Here is a 21,636-nt window from a genome sequence, read left to right on the forward strand (position 1 = left end):
TTCCCACCACGTGGCTTTGAGCCCAGCTGCAAAAATGAGTTTACCTGGAATGGCACAAGTCTTAAATCTTTGCGCAATCCTCAACCCAGCTCGACCTGCAGTTACTGGAGCGAGCAGAGCAAGCTCCCAGGCTGTTTGCCAACATACTGTTGAAAAACTGAGAGCGCAGCGCTGTGCCGAGAACCTCGTGCAGTTCCATAAAGCAGCTTTGTCACCAGAGCAACGTGACGGACAGCAGCCAGGATTTCAATAGCTACTTCAGTGCTAAATATAAGGGGGAAAAAATGTCATCCTGCCGCATCCTCAGGGCTCTCCTGCTGGGATGGCTGAGCCCTGCCAGGGCCACACTCAGCCTTTTGCCTGTGATGAATGCCCAGGTCTCAGCCCAGCCTCCCTCCAGCAGGATGGTGCTGGCTGGCATCGCACCAGCATCCCACTCCCCACAGGCCACCTGCCCTCCCTTATGCCAGGTTTTTTTCCCAGCAGCATTTGGCCCCAAAAGTAGATTTGTGTTCTGCTTGTGGGTTTTAATCTTCCTAATTTAACATGCCAGGTTTCGCAGGACAGCGGTAATTACTTCCAATCTTGATTTCAGGTTGCTCCAGAATTAAATAGACAAAAAAAAAAAGAGGTCTAGAGAGTTGTTATGAAAGCAGAAACATTTCACATGAAGTGCTTTCACAGTAACTGGGAAAAAAAGCCTGGCAGCGGTACAGTACACTGCAGATCAGCCCCGAGAGCACGGATGGGGAAGGAGATGCGATGGGCAAAGCAGCGTGCCTGACATCCAGAGACCAGCTGCCTCTGCCAGCACCAGCACTGACAGCAAAAGGAGCTGGTGCTCCATCTCAGCTTTCAGGCCATCTTAAAGTAAGAATAACCTCATGGCTTTGATCTCTCTGCAGCATTTTTTAAAAAATGAATTTTCCTCCACAAGCCTCTGAGCCCTTAGGACAAGCAAAATAAGTTTCCCTTTTTCTCCTTTAAACTCCATCCAAGGTCTTGTACTGGAGAGTTTACAGAGATGTTGGTAGAGGTGCTTCTGGTGTGATCAATGTGCAGTGGGAGCGATAAGTGTAAAAGACAGATATTCTGTACAGCTGCATGCCCTAACCTGGGCTGGCGGAAGATCTGGCAATTCCTGCTCACTTTGTTTTTGCCTCCTGCCTTCGTCTCCAGTGTGGATGCAGCACTGCCGCTGCCCTGGTCAGGGCAGAATCTGCCAGGGGCTGAGCAGCCGTCACCCCCTCAGTCACTGCTGGGCCCCCAGCCCACGCAGGACAGGTCCATCTCGCAGGGAGCCCAGGATGGCCAAGCAGCCCCAGGAGGCTGGCTGGGAGAAGAGGTCCTTCCACCATAACAATGCAACCGGTGAGTCCTGGAGGCGCTTTGCAGTCAGAGCCTGATCCTGCCTCTGCTGCCGTGAGCAGGATCTGGCAGCCAGATGCAGAGGGGTGAGCACAGGGTCAATGCATGAGCAGGGCAGCTGGCAAACGCAGGAGAAAGAGCAAGGTCCAGATCGTTATTGCAGACTGGTCCTTGAACCCTGAGCTGCAACCCCAAGGCATATAAGCATTTACCCTGGAGGCAGGTGGTTTTCCTGGAGCTCGGGGTGCCTTTGGAGGGGACGGCAATGCTGGCCCGCTCTCCCGTGACTTCTATGGCTCATATGGCGGCCAGGGATCACCAATGTAAACAGCAGTCTAAGCCCTTATGTCTCATGTAAACACCTTACTGGTGTTGAAAGGTGCTTTATTAAATGTTTTATTAAAGGTACAAAGTTTGGCCTAATGGTGAACAAACCGACAAGAAGTTCTTTTTTTTAAAAAGCAAGACACCCCAAAAATGCTGAAAGGATTCATCCTTTTCAGATGCAAATCATCTGACACCTCCCCCGAGAGAGCAAGCATTAACCCAGAATAACTGTTTGGTCAGGAACAGAGAGCCCCTCAACGATATCTGCTGACAGCTCTTATCAGCAAGCCAATGCTGATTTAGGACAAGCCTAAATACTGTTAATTATATTAAAAGCTATTTAAATCTTCCCATAAAAGGAAAAATATGAGAAGACACTTAAGTTAGGAATGACCACAGGAAGGATTTCAGAAGAGCCAGAATGTGGCTTGCAAGGGATGGGACACATCCCACTGCGCCAAGCAACAGCGGTGTAAACACACACACACACACACACACACACACACACACATACACACACACAAAGTATAAACATGCCTGTCTGAAAATCTGCAGTTCAAGCATCACCTTGAACTCTGACCAGATGCAACCAAAGTTATTTCAAGAACACAAAGATCAGTACCACTAAAGAAGAAAGAAGTGCTGGAAAACTCTTTCAAATTTATATAGAAATACTGGTATGCATAAATCTGTATTCTGTATTACACCTGAACAGCTATGTTGAGTTTCAAGAACATGCACAACAAAATAAAATCATAATATAAAGCAGACAAATTCTCCCACCCCCATTTGGCTAAGTGCAGCAGGGAGGGAGTTGCTGAGATTTAATGCTGATCACAGTTATGGCTTACCATAATGCATCGGGATTTTCCTTTGAGCCAGGTTAACGCGCAAGATGAAAATATTTACTAGCTCTAAAAATAGAAAACTGGAATAGCAAAATGGAAGAAAAAGTCCTGCAATTGTTCCTGTTTCTAGAGCAGCTGCATCTGAACAACCAGCCTGAAAGTGTTTTGTGTATAGGATGCACATGAAGAAATAGGGAAGAAGACAACCGCTGCTCACTGCCCACGAAAGGCGTCTGGCTCAACATCCCCTCCCAGATAGCAAAGTAAGCACATTACACACATGGGATACAGTAAACAGCCCCACACCAGCGTTTGAGGGATTTTCCTGCCACGAGATGCAATTTGATCAGAAAACCCTGATTAATGTGAACTGAAGTGTTGTGTGGAAATACGCTGGTTCCAGCTAACTTTTGACAGACTCCTCCTTGGCTGCTGGCCAGCTTGCAGCGAGGCTGCTGGTAATGCAGTGATCCCAGTGAGGGGACAGTGTCACAGGTAAACCCCCTGGCAGCCAGGCAGCAAGTGGCATGCTGCAGGCTCCAGTGTCTAAGCTTGGGGCTAGGGGCTCTGTGGTGAACAGATGGGAAAATCTTGAAAAATCCTGGCTGGTCTCGGAGGCTGCAGGTCTCCCAGGTCCCGTCACCTGCAACACAGTGACTGTTGCAGCTCTGCACATCCTGAACTAACGCTCAGCATCTCAGCTATGGGCAGGCAAGTCTCCACAGGCAGATGACAGCTGGACCGCTTCATTTGTGGGAAAAAAGAAAAAAACCACAAGCGTATGAAAGTAAAACACTTTAAATTTTTATCCTATGGGAAATTTTGGTCTTTGCTTCCCCTGGGTCCTTTCAAACTGCATGAGGCTCCTTCTCATCAAAGAATAGCTTCGCTCCATTATTTCCCATGAAAAATTATTTGACCAAGGTCCTGATCAGATGACTGCAGCTTTCAGACAGGAACACAGCGGATGGAAAAATCTGCCCCAGGCAGTTACAGGCAGAAGCGACACTGGTGGGATGGAGCTGATTTACTGAAAGATCAGTCCTCAGATCCTGAGAGAAGATGCTGGCAGTTCAGCTATAGGTTACAGTGCCATAAGAGGAATTGCTGGCAGGACTGCTCTCCAGGGAAGTGCAGTTACAGCTGGTTGGTCTTCCCCAGCACTGACTGTGATCTCTTGGTTATTGGCCAGTGAAATCAGGAAGAGGTTAGATTTCACCACTATAATTTGGCTTGTGGATGCTCTCACATCAGCTTGTTCTGCAACAGGAAATTTGATTAGTGAAAAAGGGCAGACCAGACTCTTTTGGCAGTGTGGAAATCCCTGTACATGCTGAGGAGCATGCACATGTTCGTTAGGTAACAGTGAAAAAAAACCCAGAGGAACAGTAATCCAGGGGAGACCAATGAGCTCCTTTGCAGCTCTGCTCTCTGTGAAGCATTACTGTGCAAGAAGCCTTCCTCCAGCAGCTGCTGCAGAGCCATGGCCTGTCGAGGAGGGTGAGGACAGGATACACAGAGCCTCTTGACAGGGTGGTCTTGCTAATCCAGCTCAGCTGTGCTTGGAAAGGCAGAGCCCTGCTTTGAAAACTGTCCCCTGCCACCCTGGTAGTGGGAGAGACTGATTCTGGACAGAGGTGTCCCTGGGATGTTGGGGACAGAAGTTTTTGCCAGATGATTTATCAACAATTTATAACACTGACAAAAATGGGTCCACGTGACCAGACCTGAAGGTAAAACTGCTCAAAGATCTACAAAAGCACAGTGGATTTCCAAAGCCAGAGCTGTGGGTGGGCCATTCCCACGCAAGTGTCCTCATGATTCTTTTCAATAGGAGCTGTGTTGGGTTTGCCCTTTGGAGAAGCTCACAGAGCAGCATTTGCACTAACCACAGCCTTCTATCTTGGGGGAAAAAAAAAAAAATATCTAAGGAAAAGCAACATCTGGGACATAAACCAACAATATTTGATTCACCATGGATAAAGAAGTGCTAAATTGCCAGAGCCCAAAATCTGATGTTGTGGAGAATGTTCAGTTAGCAGTCCAGTGAAAAGATGAATTGAGGCACTACTGAAGAGCTGTAAAACAATGATGTATTGGTTCAGTTCCTGTAGACACACTACTGCAAAGCCCCATAAACAAATGCCTGAGTTCCCACTGAGCAGCTGCTGAGCATGCAGAGCTCGTAACACCCAACAAGCCACCTCTTCCAAGGATGCCTGCAACTGAAAGTCAAGTATGTCCCAATGTCCATGGTTTGCCTGAATAAACGCTCTATCCCTGTCATGGCTGGATGCACATTTGGGTCCTCAAGCACCCAGTTGTCAGGTATCGGAGCCTGAACTCCCTGGTGTGTAATTTCAGGTTACAGGGATGCTGCAAGCCAGGGCTTTGGAAAGCTCCCTGCCTTCCAGCTCTCAGCAGGAGACCAGAGCATAGCACCTCACCATCACATGTTGTTCCTATCCTGCCAGGTTGTGCAACAAATTCACAGTTTACCCTTGGTGAGTTAAACATTTGCTGTGATAAAGGTTATGCCCACGTGCAAAGTGAGGAAAAAAATGAGAGCACATGGTTCTTAATCAAAACAATAGTTCTCCTACTGCATTTCTTACGCTTGGGCACTGTGAGAGGCACTGCCACCTCCCAAAATAAACCAAATCTGGGAAACCTTAATAGCAGATCAGTTACTGGTAGGAAAGAACTAGCATTTGCCCCAGTTCCATCTTGCAGGCAGGGCTCAACCTGTTTAAAGACTGCTTGGGCACGTTGTACACAAAAATATTGGCTAACACCTAACATCTTAAGTCTAATGTTTGAGAAGTACAGAACTCCTAGGGTATAGGTACTTGTGGGTGTATAGGTTTAAGACCAAAGATCATCATGCTATTTCCTACTTGTTCCCTTTTCTGACTTTCACTGGTGCTATGCTCTGTAGTTGGGGCTTGCCCTACATGACTAAGAGTTCACTTTGTACATTTGAGTAATACTTGTGAAGATGTACAACGGGGAAAAAAGTATTTCAACAGACTTTAAGAAATATACTAATAAATCCTTCAACATGTTAATCAATTGCCACTTACAAGATGGATTTCAGCTGGCAGAGAAAGATTGCTCTTAATAGAGAAAATAAAAATATTTCTTTTAATGAAAGCATCTCAGTAGTTTGCCTTCTTTTGTAAAAGACATTCCTTAAACCTGTTGGTGCAGCAATCTGCACTCTTCTAAAAATGAGTTATGCTCTCCTAAATTCCTCGCAACTTGAGCAGTGGCTTTACAATACACTTTTAATCTACCCATAACCCTGAATCTTGAAGAGTTGCTGCCTTCTGAAACATCTCAGTCTTGCACCAACTGCCTCTATAGAAAGCCCCTGGGAACATGCTGTGGGAAAAGAGGCACTCTGAGGCTTTCTTAGTGAAGTCATACTTCCCACTAAGTCCTTCAAGACATCAAATCCCTTGATGCTTGCATTGGCTCAGCCAAAACCATTATACTATATGGCTCATAAGCCAAACTGTATTTAAATAAACAGGGTTTGAAGAAAACCCATTTATTTTCAGGAACAGGATAAGTAGGAAAGGTCTTCACAGACATTCAACCATTGAAATGGTCATGCCTTCACTACTCCAGGACACTGCCTTTAATTACACAGGTGGGGATTGCAGGTAGCAAAGGGCAGGGTTATTGCTGTCGCTGCTGGGCCAAGAGCTGCCAGTTCAGCCTGGTGCCCACCCTGCCTTGGGCAGAGGGGTGGTCGTGGGAAAGGGGAGGACACTGGGGATACTGGAATGGTTGTGTGTGCTGGAGGAGAGAAGGGACTGGAGGGAGAAGAGAGGGGGCTGCCCAGCACAACAGGGAGGTTGCTCCAAAGGAAGCAAATGAGCCACAGCTCGCAAGGGAAACTGCCTTGGCTTATCTTCCAGCCCACAGCATCTGTCCCTCATTGGGTCCCTGGTTTATTGTGTGAGAATATCAAGCATGAAACAAATTTTCCCATACTTTTAGATTTTCTGCCTGTGAATGTCTGGCACAGAAAACATTCATCAGAGGTCAGAAATTCCTCCCCACCAGGAAGGACTGCTCAACAGAATACAAGTTAGCCACTGTCTTCTTCCTGCTGGACAGGGGTGGGGGGAAGCAAGTAAATATGCTCCCTACCCTTAATCACTTTTGACAGCCCAATTTCAAATGCCATGTTTTGTTCTGAGTTTGTCTCCTACACTGTTTAAAAAGTTTCTGGCCCACAGTAGCACTTTTTGTGGGTGCTTTTCATGGCACCACAATGCATGAACTGCCCACTCAAAACTGTGAGCTTAACTAAAGAGTGTGGTGTGGGGCAGGCTAAAAATACCTTTGGATTACTTCAGTCCATCACAATCACAGCATAACTGACAAATTAACTAGCAATAGAGAACCATTTTCATACCAATCCAGCTGTTCATTTTGGAAGTGTCAGAGCATACTTACTTGAAGAATCATCCCACCCTCTGTTCTGCCAACTGACAGGGGCACTTGTGTGCTCCCCATCCATTTCCAAAAAAAAAAAAAAAAAAATCATCACACAAACCACCCTTCACAGCTGTCTAAAGTCTGCTCACCAGCCAGCTGTTTTTCCTGAGGCACCATCCTCAGGAGCCCATGAGCCAGCAAGCAGGGCAGCATGCTGCAGATCTCACAGAGCAGAAGGATGCTCACAGCTGCCGCAAAAGCATTGCCTGCCAGCCAGAGCAGAGCAGAGCCAAGGCTGGAAGGGACCTCAGGAGATCGTCTAGTCCAACATCCTGGGCAGAGATGGGTCAAACACGCTAACAGTTGGACAACTGGTTTAAAATTTAAGCAAGACACATTTTAGTCCTAGAGCAAGCCCCAGACTTTGTTGAGGGAAGGGTTATAGAGGAGGCAGATATGGAGCTCACCTAATTTGGAGAGGCGATGAAGGGATGCCAGGACTGTAGCAACACAGCAATGCTGCTGGAAGCTGAAACCCCTTTAGGCAGCCCTGACCCCTACTCAGATGTATATTTTTAACTGCATGTCAGTTCCACTTCCTTTGATTGTTTTTCATGTTTATAAGCTTGCAAGGGTAACAGCTTCAGTGGCATCAAATAAAGGCATTTTGTATAAAGAAATGCAGTGACAGCAGAATACTTTGTGCTCCTGGAGATCAGAGTGCAGAAGCAGTCCTCTACTACCAAAGTAAAGGGGGTTCAATGTCTGTAGGCAGAGCACGACCTGCACTCAGAAGTCATCATGGAAATTCAAGTTCCAATATTGTCAAACAGATGCCATCCATCAGAAAGTTAAACTTTTAGGTTTAAAAAGTTCCTTTTTAGAGAAACTAAATTTAACCTTCTGTGCATAAGGCTTTCTTGGTTTATGTGAAAGTCCAAGGGTGAAAAAACGGATGAGGGAGAGTTTTCTTTCTCCATCCTTTACCTGCAGGAACAGAAGTTATAAGATCAGCTGTGTTTTACAGATGTCTTCTAAGTACATTATGGCAACTCTGAGTTTGCTTTTAGTTGAAAATTTCATGTTTGTTGATATCTGAAAGGTCAAATAATCTAACCAAATGAAATGAAATCCCAATTTTGGGGCATGTTGTCCTGGTTTCAGCTGGGATAGAGTTAATTTTCTTTCTAGTAGCTGGTATAGTTTTGGGTTCAGTATGAGAAGAATGTTGATAACACGCTGATGTTTTCAGTTGTTGCTAAGTAGTGTTTCGACTAAGTCAGAGGATTTTCCAGCTTTCCATGCCCAGCCAGCAAGAAGGCTGGAGGGGCACAAGAAGTTGGGAGGGGCCACAGCCAGGACCCCTGACCCAAAGTGGCCAAAAGGGTATTCCATACCATGCCCAGTATATAAACTGTGGGGAGCTGGGCTGGGGGGGAAATCACTGCTTGGGAACTAACTAGGCATTGGTCAGCAAGTGATGAGCAACTGCATTGTACATCACTTGTATATTCTAATCCTTTTATTATTATTATTGTCATTATTAGTTTCCTTTCTGTTCTATTAAACTGTTCTTATCTCAACACAGGAGTTTTACCCTCCCCCCCGCCCCCGCCGATTCTCTCCCCCACCCCCACTGGGTAGGGGGCAAGTGAGTGGTTGCCTGGTGCTTTAGTTGCTGGCTGGGGTTAAACCGCAACATGTGTAAATCCCAAAAGAATTAAGTACTTTTTCCTAAATACAACAAGGTTCATCATTTCAATTTATGCATCAAACAACTCTTAAATTTGCAATGAAAGAACTTTGAACAAAACATTAATGCAAGTTATCAAAAAGAGCATGTTCAATGGAGCCTGCATGACAAGACTATTTCTAAACCACTAGCAAGTTAAAAATTGGCAAAGGGAGTTTTGAAGATCCTAAACACACAAATAAGGCTCAGTGATGCCATATACATGCAATACTAGAATAATGGATAAAGAGGCAAGCATGGGACTGCTCAGAGAAGGGCAAGAACACTGAGTAACAAATGATGCTTGATTCACTGGGGTGGTCCAAGAGTAATAATTCTAGCTACTACGTCTCTTCTTTTGCAATTCTTCATTTGCGAAGACAGGAGAAAGTAGAGGAAGGAAGCCATTTGACAATTCCCCCACCATTTCACCAGAAACAATATAATCATCATTTAACTGATATTCCTGGGAAATAGAAGTTTATGTTGCTCAAGCCAAAAAATCACAATTTTCACTGTTGGCAGAAGTATCTCAATTTCATTGTTGTATGTATGTCTTTCTCCAGTAAGAACAGAATGAACTTATTTCAGTACACAGTGGAGTGTGCAAGCTAGACAAATCACCCACTGATTAGTGGAGAGTAGCTTTAACATAAGTGCTATTTGTGACCAAATTCAATACTAGTTACCCATTTCTAAGCAATATCACTGAAAGTTTTCAGAGATAATCCTCCTTTCTTTTGCTTGAGTTTCTTAGGGGCTGGGAATACATGGAGTGTGGGATGGTTTGTCTTAAATTTTTTCAGAAGTTCATGCACTTGGAAGCTTATGCTAGGAAGCATAGTGTTAGCTGTTGCTTTACTTTTTTTTTGTCTTCTGATTAAAGGGGAACAGGAGATTCTGGAGATCAAAAGCAAGTGGCTGATATGAACTAGGTCTCATAAGCTCATAATTCCTACCTGTCTATCTGAAATGTCACAGTCTTAACAAATTAACATTTACACTTAACATATTTCTCACAAGCTGCAACAGGATTTAAAAAAAAAGTAACTTTGGAGCAGAAAAATACCTGTAAATGCATTAGGAGAAAAAAAGCAATGAACCTCTCTGGAATGCTGAAGAGCAGGAAATGTAAGGTAGCTCTGTCTGACAGTTTTATGGAAGATAAAACTAGTAGTATACCACTTAATGAGACAATTTTTCACTGGCACTGGGGCCATCTCCTGTAAAGGATGAGAGTAAGGGAGATGGTCCTCTGGAAGGTTTGCACCTTAAACTCATCAAAGCAGTGAGCCCCAAGACCTCCGACAACCACCTTCAATAGACTTTCTTATATACAGAGGAATGCAATGCCACGTGCAAGTGGGATGGACAGATAACAAGATGAAGATGCAAAAAGTGGTGGCCTCCTGCAGTCCCCATGCTAATATGAGCTTTCATAGTTGTGTGCTAGGGTGGTGGCAACAATATACAGTCCCACACTTCCATTCTTACATATGAACTTGTTTTTTCTGCCTCCTATGGATATAGTAGAAGAGGTTATTCCTTATCATCAACAATGCAACAGAACCAGGTATATAAGCAGAGGCCTTACAGGATCAGCTAACACAGAACACATTGTTTTCTCTGGGTAAATCCTTACCATTTCTTCAACTTGTCATTGATCTAGAGATCACACACACACACTGTATCTGTTTGTATGTATATATGAAAAGTTGTATGAATTCTGGTAATGAAATAATTATAATAAAGCCACAATTATAATACTCCAAAGATAGATGTTTATTGAGTTGCTGAAAAATACAAGTATTCCAGTTAAGTTTGTCACATTTAAATGTTAACTAATAAAAAAACCTACAGAGGTTCCACATACAGTCTAGTTGTTCCACTTCCCCACTATAATGAAAACTATGTTAAGATGATACAAAGTCAAACCTTTAACAATCACCTGTGAATTTCAGAAAAATTAACATGTTCTAATTCTTCTTATATTGCCCTTACTAGTAGCTATGAGCTATTGCGCTGAGTTATGCATCATTCAGTTCTGAAGGCAATGTGTTACAGCTGTGAAAACCAGATATTCATATTATAATCTACTCTTTGGCTATATAATCAGAATATTATTAGCATGAGATTTCCATTATTAGAGGCCTAACTAATTAAAACCACAAATAATTACATACACATTTTGCAAATAGGTTTAATCTGCTAATGTCATTGCAACATTAAACTTCAAACTTTTTAAAAAATATTCTTGGAAGGGTTCTAACAGACATTTGAGTGATATTTGTAGCCACTCAGAGGAACTGATTAATGTGTTTGAACACAGAACCAGAAACAGGAGAATTCTGTGAAACAATGGACGATGTGGGGGTTTTTTTGTTGTTTTTCTTTTTTTTTTTTTTTAAACTCTCAGTTTCCACAAACTAAGAATCAGAACAGTGATGCTAGCCTGGGGCATTGTAGTTATATCCACCACTGGTGTAGATATGTCTTAATCAGAGAGGAAAGTTAAAAGGCTACCGTCATAACAACGAATCTTAACCAATGCAAACCAGCAGCTGAAGACAACAAGATGTACAACTGGTCTAGAAGCAGGACACTGAGGAGAGACTGTAAAAGCAGATACAGCATGAGAACATACGTTGCAGGTATCTGACAGACTATGGAGGGAGATGCAGATTTCAAGCCTGAACAGAAAACAAAAAAGTTCTATTTCGCAGTAGTTCACCATCTTTGATTTAGGAAATAGAAGCTGAAAAAGCTCAGTGTGACACCTGAAAAGGCTGCTGCAGTCAGCCAGACCCATATGGACCTAAGAACTACTCACGAAGAATCACTGGGTGGAGGAAGCACTGCAATAAAGATCTATAAAATGTATTCAGCACCATGAGTTCCCAAATCCTGTTGGAATCAATGCAGCCTGCCAGCAGCAGACACCTTTACCGAGGCAGGTGTAGTAAGCTATGTTTTGTTTATAGCTCTACCACTTACAAAACTTCTAACACCTCATGACTCCATGAAAAGAGTCCATGCCTGAGCCATATTATCCACAGCTGGTACATACTCATGGCACCCTGATCAAATGTACCAAGCTCAAATAAAAAAAATTATACTGCAGAGCTTCATGAATTTTACATTTCTCTCAATACATCTCATGTAGAAATCGCAGATTTTTTTTTTTGCTTACAACACTTCCTTATTCAACAGTGACCCTCCCTATGAAGATGACCAAAGCCAGACAGGAATCTGATGGTTCATGGAGTCCAGCCTGGAACAGAGGCCCCTGCACATGGTACCATTTCCTTTGTAGACCTGAAAAGCCTTTTCATAATAGGGAAGTTTTCTTTGTAGCTGGCAACTGAACAACAGACTCACAGAACATTTCAACCACAAACCCCTCATCAATAACTGCAAAAAAAGTTCCAACTGTTTAGATGCCTTTGTTGAGGGATGGTGTTCGCTTTCTTTGTAGTGCTGTTCCTCAATTTCTGCTTTATAGTCCCAAATTGTGCTTCATCAGGAAACAAAGAACAGCTGGGTGCACGCAGGTGCAGAATGAAAAGTCTCACAGGGAAAAACATCTCTCAAAAGAGAATTTTTAGTTTCAATATTCAGGTCTAATAATAAAATTATCCAGATCTTTAAATAAACAGAAAGACATTAAGGTAAAATCAATTTCCTTGGATAGAATTCTATTTTAACCTACATTTGAATAACTTAACTTAACTACAGCTCAAAACACCGGCAGTTCTGTTTCCCTAATGCTGGATCTAGCAATTAATGACTGCAAGCCACACACAAGGTTACCTGTGCTATTGCCAGATCCAATCCAGGGAACAGAAGGGAAGCAGATCACCTCCGTCAGTAGGAGTTTCCGTACTGGTTTAAGCTTATTATTATCAAGATTCAAAAAACTATGTTGTTCCAGATACATATGCTCTAAGACACTGGGTGGTTTTCACGTTGTGTAAGACAGGAAAGTGTGTAAATATATAAAGACCTTGCTACAAGTAAAGGCATCTTTATCTTCATGTGTTCTCACCACTTATGTCCCTGTTGGTCAAAACCAAAGTCCTAACATGCTTCATATGTAAAAGTGTCATGTATTTCCCTGGAATAAGAGTTAACATTTCTTTTGTTTGTCATTATAAAAGAACATATTTCCTGATATGTCATGAGGCAGGTCACTTATCTATCAAAACTGCAACAAAAACGTTTGAAAGAACATACAACAAATTCTTATTACTTACAACAAATATATAAAAACCGAAGTGAAATCAAATTGAATAACTTGACTGCATGAAAGGTATGAAACAGTTTGTATTTTATACACAGAGTATGTACACTGGTTTTAGAAATGTGGGGTTTATCCATGCAAATTTAATACAAAAAACTATTTACAAAAAAATAACAGTAGGAACATTTTTCAAAAGAAACATATATGTTGGAAGCTCCAGCAATAATGGAAGTCCTGAAAAAAGACTTAGTATGTACAAGTAGACAATCTTCATAAGTGTGGAAGATGCACTTTACAAGAATATGAAATGCAGAATGAATTAAAATGCACTATCAAAGATGTTGCAAATATATACACAATTGAAGCATCTATTTTTAAATGATCACTCTCCAGCTGTGCCTCAGAACTACTTCTGTCATGTCCTGCACACATTTACATATTGATCATTTGGTTACATTGCATTTTCTGAGTTTTATAATCACGAGTTACGAAATAAAATAACTGAATACCAACGGAATGATAATCGTAAAGCAATCACATTTTCCTTGTTCTACACATTACATAATAGTAAAAACTATTCACATTATTCCCAACATAATCCACCAAACAACCCTTTTGCAATGCCTGCATATGCCCCTCATGGGAATCAAAGCCTTGCATCGCCTGCTGCTGCAACAGACATGAACAGTTGCAGCTAAGAATTCCCACAGTTGCAGCCATGCTTAATGTAACACATCAATTCAGGAAACACAACTGTATTAACATTTGCATGTGAAGAGCACAATCTTGCACATGCTCCAGAAAGCGTACTAATACTGAACAATGGGAGTTCCCATGCCAGGAACGGCATGACCAAAGCCTAAACAAATATAGCGGTTCTGGAAATATTTCACTGGTTCACACATATTTAAAAATGAAACAAAAAGGTATCCTTGTGATTATTTCCAAATATTCTGTTTCACAACCTGCCTTCATAAAACTATTGTGGAAAAAAAAAGGTTACGATTGCCGGATTTCATTTAAAGTAGTGAGGAAATCCTCATAGTGCCAAGAATTCATTTTAAGTCGCTAACTTTATGTTGTAGCTCAGTTAGAAAACTGCTGAGGGACATTCTGGTCTCACTGAAGTCATAGAATCAGAGAATCATTAAGGTTGGAAAAGACCTTTAAGATAGAGTCCAACCATAAACTGCCAAAAGGGAAGGTTTCCCCAAACAATTAAATTTGCTGTCAGTTTGAGCTATTATTCTCCTTTAATATTTGCTAAGATACTAAAGGAGTCCTGGAAAGACTTTTTGGTTTTGTTTAAAATTTAGATTCTAAATGTATATGGGAAAACCATATTAAAAATTCTTCTTTGAAAATGCAGTCAGCTATAAAACATTTGAACTAAAAATGACTGATTATGTCATTTTTATAACAACTTTTATTCTTCCCATAGAAATTAATAAGGTAGCTTATAGCAATTTTGCCTCCCTTTGCCTCCCATGTTAAAAAAAGTAAAAAAAAAGATCAAAAACAATGAGGGAACAAATACTGCATATAACCATAACTTTAAAATAATGCTGTCAGAATTGTACTACGTGAAATACGTAGTATTTCAAGTGGCATTTTATTATATAAGAAACACAGGAACCAGAACTGTTCCTGTGCAGTGGCAAGTTTAAACTAAAATTCAGTTAATCACATATGTTCTCTATTTTAACAGTCAAGACCAGCAGAAATTTTCTTCACAGGAAGAGAATAATTTTTTACCTTCATAGTTATTTTACCAAAGAGATCTGTGCCATAAAATTCTTGATTAAAAAATACAGTTTGCCTTTCATTCCATTTGTAAGTGAATTACATATATCCCACAGTGTGTTGCATATGGAACAAGAAATAGTACTACTGTTCTGATTCACTCACATGAGAGGACAAGTGACACACTAACCTGTTAAGAGCCATGGTGCAATTTCCAATCAGTGAAGTTCTGTAGTTCCTAGAGCAAGCTTGCTCTGTCTCACTACGTCATTCTTTGCGAGTAGAAGTTAAATACTGGCAAACATCTACTTATCTATTACTCTCAAGTAAAGTTACTGCTTTCCTTAGTGTTTTATCCAGACTGCAAACATGTATTTAAAAGAACTCTGCAGCCTATGCAGGAGGAGGCAGCAGTATGAAGTAAGGAGGTGTTTCCTTCAGAAGCTGCAGTCTCATCACTACAAAGCCAGAGGGTAGTGCAAATGGCACCAACTAGGTACCCTGCCCAGGGCTTGGAATGGGCAATGTTTTCTGCATTCTGCAGCACTGGGATAGAGCTATCCAAAACATACAGTCTTTGGGAAAACAAACATGCCAAATTTAACCTCTGCGGAAAGCTCCATGTACTTAAGGATCTGCCTCCCTCGCCATGAAGCAGCTACGAAACATTTCTTTCTCTACTAAAACTAAAAGCTTTTCATTGTGAAGTGATTCAGTGTGAGATCAACTCAGAGCACTCTCTCCTTGGAAAACTATACTTTGCCTTTCTCATTCCTGGTCTTAATGACTTTTTTTAAAATTCCAAAGAGTCACCTACAAACAGGAAATATTTCACCAGGTTTTTTGTGTGTTGGGGTGGTGTTATGTTTATTTGCTTTTGTTTTTGAAGTAGAGGTCACTTTAATATGATGTACCTCTTGAAAGAAACACATACATTAGCCCGACTTAGAGATGAAAAAGAGAAATTTGATTTACCAATACAAAATCATCTCCTATTTGCAGCAAATTGCTAAAACCTTCCACAAGTTGCTTTCAGTTGAACTCAGTTGAATTATTAATGTGCTTTATTTCTGCATTGGTACACAGACCAATTCCGAGACAAACAGGCAGACCGCAGCTGTATTAGATACAACTACCTTTCACACAAGCATTTAAGAAATCAGCAGAATAAAGAAATGTCAGACCTTTTTCCTTCTCTTCAATACTGAGAAGAGACATGGAAATTCAATTTTAGTGAAAACAGATGCCTTTTCACTTTTTGTTTGAATTTGGCTACAGATTTATGTCAAAATCTGAGAAGACTGCTGGTAAATGGTAAGATATTTGAAATAAAGTTTTTAGTGCAGCAAATAACTGATGGTAGCCCTCACCTGCAATTTTATTGAGGTGACATACCTTCCCATAATATGAAAGCAGTGCTTCAAAGTAATTTTTCCTACCATCTTAATACTCTATATGGCATATCAGAAAATTTGTATTAAATAAATGAATCAGTGTAATATTTTAAAGCTTCCTTTGACTTACCAGAGGTCACTATTTTTAGTCAAGAATGTGACACTAAAGCTTTGCTAGTGTCAAACAAATTTAAGCCATGTTTGCTATGGGCTCCAACTCAGGTGTTCCATAAACCAAAAAGGTGAAATCCTTACTGAAGTCAAGAGCAAAACTTGCATTGACTTCGGTGAAGCTAGCGTTTTACCCAGAGATTCTTATTATTTGTGTCATAGTTATTTATTGTTTCAAATGTATTCCTCTGTATTTTATGATAATTTTAGTTCTTATATTTTGGAAGGCCTCCAGATACATGAGTATAGATGGTTTACTGCATCTTCAGCAGTGCCCCAGCTAGCACACTGGATTAGCATTATTATATAATAGATGAAAAGCATTTCTGAGATACTGTGGGGGAAGTCACCACACTTTACAACTATTCTAATGCCACTGCTTTAAGATCTCACAGTATCTGGGACTTTATTGCTTAAATGAAAGATCATTCGTGTGCAACATACCGCATCCAATGACATAAAAATAGAAAAAACACACAAGGCCAGAAGCCCTGTCAGTATGTTGATTCACTCAGTAATTTATGGTTCACACCACATTATCATAGTAACTTTGTATAGCATTCACAATAACAAAAGCACCCTAGTTAACTCTTAAATTTATTAGGAAAACTTAATGCAGTTTCCTAAAGCTTTTAATGTTGACTTCTCTTCACATCCAAACTAAAAACTGAGCAACTACTATAGGAATTGGGCAGGCCTCTGCTTTTAACCATCCTATCAGCTGTACCAAGTATTAAGTAATGACATTGCATCCTAAAAATAGGAAAGGATCTCTCAAACACACTAAATGTTGGGAGCAGGGATTCTGGAATCTCAGAAGTCACCAGTATCATTGGAGCATTTTCTTTAAAAAACAGTAAAGAGGAAGGAGGAAAGTGGCATACAGTAATGAACAATGTCAAGTCACTAGATCTGTGAACAAACAAAAATAAGTAAGAAGATTCTGGGAATCAAATGGAAAGGGAGAAAGGGAATAGTAGGCAAAATCTTGTACAGGGAAGACAGCAGCAATTTCCACGGGCTGCTTTAAAATTAAAACTCAAAACTTCTTTAGCATCTTTTTCTCATTTGCTCCTAAAAAAAAAAAAATCACAATGGGAACAGCCAACTTTAGCAAGGCTTTACATTATTATTATTTGTAAAAGCAGCTAAAAAGAGATGAGAAAAGATTCATCCAGGCACAGTGGAACTTTTCTCAGATTGCTCCTAAGGGTACTTGAAGGCCTTAATCTTTGCAATGCTACAAAGGAAGCCCTGGAAGAGTCATTATTATCCTTCCCCATAAGCATGAACATGGCCATAATAATTTCCAATGATTGGCAAAGTAAGACTGTTTCTAGCAAGTTTGTGGGGAAGAACTCCAGAGTACTTAAAAAAAAAGTTATTTTAGTAGTTTTCAACTTCAGAGATACAGTTTAAAATGAGTATGTTAATTGCATATCCAGTTTTCAAGTTACTTGGGAAATAAGCTAAGTTTAAAAAAACCTTGTAATCATCTGGCATGCTACATCAAGGGAATTCTGAATGTTTACACTGTGATATAACTTTATAAATTTAGTTATAGTAGGAAATAAGTTACTTTAAGATCAGAAAATATCTTTTAATATGACAATGAAATAGTAGTGTTGATCAGTTTAAGCCTGATAACTGAAAGTGACAATTTACAGTTAGCAATTCTATGGCCAACATACCAAAATAGAACTTCGTTGTTGTCAATACCTTAGCAAGGAATTGAAAGACCAACTTTTTTTTCTTGAATGGTTGTGTTCTTCAAATGTAGCAAACAAGCATTTTGCTCAATGAATTATATTACTTTATCATTTTAGTCTTAGCATGACTTTTCAGATATGGCCTTTAACAAAAAACAGAGACTGAAGTTGTTAAAATGAGTATTATGTGAATGATTTAAAAACTACCGTACTTCAAAGGTCAAAGGAATCCAGTTTCCTTAAACAAGTATTTATGTAACCTAAGATTTATATCTAGGACTTCGCAAATTAAGTTTTACACCAGCCTCTCCATGAGCTGTATTTTAAGAAAATACTATAAAAACAATAGTGGTTTTTAACTACTACACATGAATCAGCTTGTTGCGATGGATTTAAAAATAATTTATCTTTTTTTTTAAAGTCTTGTCATCAGAAAGAGGTTACTTTTCCTCTCAGCTATTGATTTTAAGGACTATAGTAAATGAAGTAAGGAGTAAACTATACCCCTCCCTCATTCTGTTATGAATTATATTACATGGGGTGTTGATCAGTTGGAAAGAACAGAATCAAATCTTGTTACATGCTTGGCAAACATATCCCTCAATCGAAATCAACTTAGCCTGAAACAGAAAATCTGTGACAGTCAGAACTCTCTTTTTTAATTGAGCTACCTATTCATGAAGAACAAACTAATGCAAACAGATCTATTACTAAAATTATGAAATTATTTGCAACTTGTTTGGACAAGAGAACTCAACTGTGTATGGTTTCAGAATGTTCTCAAAACACCAAGAATTTGTGCAGAAGCAAACAAATGCATCAACTCCTACGTTTCAAAAAACCACCACAGTGGAAATTTTTCTTTCACATTTATCCAGAAAAATCTAATGTCTCAGCACAGTGACATTTGTACAAACTGATTTGTGTGCTATGCCACACTTGTGTAAATTACACAATAAATCCCATAAACACTAAAAAAGATAAACATTGATATTTCCCAACTAATTATGGATAAACCTGTTGTAAAAATGTAACGTGAGATCAGGAGCAATATTACACAAAATCCTGAAAGTCACAGCGTAAACCTGAGATTTTGGCAGTTTTATCAAAATGTCCTAAACTACTCTGTATGCATCACTAGTCCTCATGTCATACTCACCATGTATATTTGTTTGTCCCAAACAAAGAAAAGTAGACAACTTTTTTTTTGTCCAATAATACATTAAACCAAAAGTGATTAGGTATTATCAAATTAAATATCATAAATAAAAAGTATTTACAGTATTTTCTAATTATTAGACAACAAAATAACCAATTAAATTGTGCAACAAACTTAAAACACCCAACATCAAAAATGTGAAGTATTACTTAAATCTTCACATACTGATTTTACAAAAACCTATTAAAATATTTTAAAATTTCCATTTTATCTATTTTAAACAAAGAAATTTCAAAAATGTTTAAGACTATTAAGAGTTATCAATTACACAGGCACTTCACATGTAAACAATCTACAGTACAACTGAAAAAAATATTTGGCACCAACCTAGAAGACTGGAAAAAACTCAGTAAAATGTGTCCTTTTCCCATTATATACTGTTTTGTGTAATCACCATACACTCAGACTAAATACTGGCAATGTTAGAAGTGTGTAAGTTACAATCAGGAGTGCAAAAAATAAAGAACACAAATATTAAGCTTTCTGAGAGAGTGAAAGTGGATTACAAGTGATCAGTCGCTTGCATTTTTACCATCATACCATGGCTACATTTTTGTCTTACCTTTAAATCAAATGATTGACTTGAAAGAGTAAAGGGGCGGTGTGGGGTGGTGGTAATGTGCTTTATACTTCTAAAATAATTCAAACACCATTTTCAATGTAGGAAAAGAAATCCAGCATTTAACTGTAACACTGAGAGATGTTAAATGGCAGCTTTTAACTTAAATTAACTGGAAAGAGAAACTGATGTTACCACCATCTCTTTGTGCATCCAATTACAAAAAGAAAAAAAAGAATAATTATGTTCTTTTAACTGTCAGCTGACTCCAAGGTTTTCATGTACAACTCCAAAGTAAGGCTCTCTACAGCATCTGGACAGATATTAGTTTTTGATGGCTTGGATGTTCCCATGTAGGAAGCTGAACTGCCTCAGAGCAATACAGATCAACAGATCGAATGGTAAGTTGTCTTAGCTTTGAAGAAGTCACGTCACATGGAGGAAAGCTGAGATACTTTCAATGTAGGCAATTCAAGCAGAGCTTGAACTGTGAGGCCAACCTTCACCAGACCCCTTTCCTCCAGAATGTGATGAGGCAAGCAAAGTCTCTCCTGCAAAATAAAGTAGTACGTGTATCATGCTTCATTCTTTTTTTTTTCCCCGCAAGACAGGTAACAAACACATTCTCTCTGAAGTCACACGTACATCACTAAGACACTTGCATAGAAAATGTCTTTGGCCTTAGATTTTGCATGTGGTTCTCTACAGTAACAGAATGTTCAGAAACCAATTATATCTAAGATCTGTTTAAAGTGTTAAACTACGACAACATCAGAAGACACATAAAAGACTGCTAATTTCATAAAGCCAAAGACTCTGTTTCTTTTCATAAGCAGAGCAAGAAAAACAGGCTGATGGGCACTGTTGGCTCAGTGGCCTACTTCCCCCTTCCCTTGTTTTGTAGCCTTATTACCAATTTTTCCCTTGGGAAAACTTAGAAGTGCTGACAAACTGGGTCCCCAGTAATGAGCCATTCCACAAGAAAGTCATATTTCAGTTTCAAAATTCAGCACAAGGTGAACAATTTTCCCAAGTGCTAGCTGGTGTTACATGTAATTCAGGAGGTAAATCTTAGTATCTCTAACTTCTGAATGGCCTGTGGCTCCACACTAGATAGAAGCTGTGGCAGACCAGTAACCTAAGCTTCTAAATCCATGAACTAATTCTCTTGTTCCACTAAAAAGGGTTGAGGGAGTTTTTTTGTCTCTTGTAATATGCAGAAAATTATTTGATCTTTAGTCACCGTCCCTGTCCCCCGTCCCCCTCCAAGGAAGTAAGAGGATGAACTTGGGCAACAGAAGCATGAATAATGGGCTGCAACTACGGTCATGCTAAAAAAGATAGCTAATCAGTTAGGCTACATATTTCTGTAATTGCAGGGTTTTTCCCAGGCAGACACTGAAATTCATTCCAAACTGAGTTGCTAAACTCAAGACTTTCAAATATTACAACATCACCCTCTCGCATCAGTTCTTTTGTAAAATAATCATCTAAACAATGAGGTATTATTTTTACTATAAGGAACTGACTAGAAACCCATAAAGTAGCTTCCTCAAGTTCATGTCACAGGCCAGAAATGGCACTTCTTTTCATATCTTCAAGTTCCCTGGTCAGTACTATCATCACTATTGCTCCCTGAATTAAGCCCCCCAAAACACCCATCTTGCTGACATTTTCTGTTGTTTTTAATAAGTCAATAAAGCAGTTAGTATACCTGTGGAACGCCCAATTTTTTACAAGCATCAAGAAAGTTTTCAACATTTCTTCGGCATTTTGCCATACTGAGTTTAGGCTGTAAAGACAGGATGTTAGATCTTCATCATACATTCGTGAAATATTGTATATTTCTGATGCAAATTCAGTTACAATTGCTA

General features: G+C 39.9%; 1 protein-coding gene across 2 annotated transcripts in view; it reads right to left on the reverse strand.

Moving 5' to 3' along the window:
• Positions 1–10,523: 10,523 nt before the first annotated feature.
• LRCH2 (leucine rich repeats and calponin homology domain containing 2) overlaps positions 10,524–21,636 on the reverse strand; it is a 57,457-nt gene continuing 46,344 nt past the window's right edge. For both annotated transcript variants that reach the window (XM_075054277.1, XM_075054276.1), the window contains 2 exons: positions 21,477–21,554; positions 10,524–20,313 (listed from right to left, as the gene is read on the reverse strand). In XM_075054277.1, the coding sequence (XP_074910378.1) occupies positions 20,194–20,313; positions 21,477–21,554 (198 nt within the window). In that variant the 3' untranslated portion in view covers positions 10,524–20,193. The remainder of the gene's footprint in view (positions 20,314–21,476; positions 21,555–21,636) is intronic.

This window comes from Buteo buteo, chromosome 22, assembly GCF_964188355.1.
Source record: "Buteo buteo chromosome 22, bButBut1.hap1.1, whole genome shotgun sequence".
NCBI lineage: Eukaryota > Metazoa > Chordata > Aves > Accipitriformes > Accipitridae > Buteo > Buteo buteo.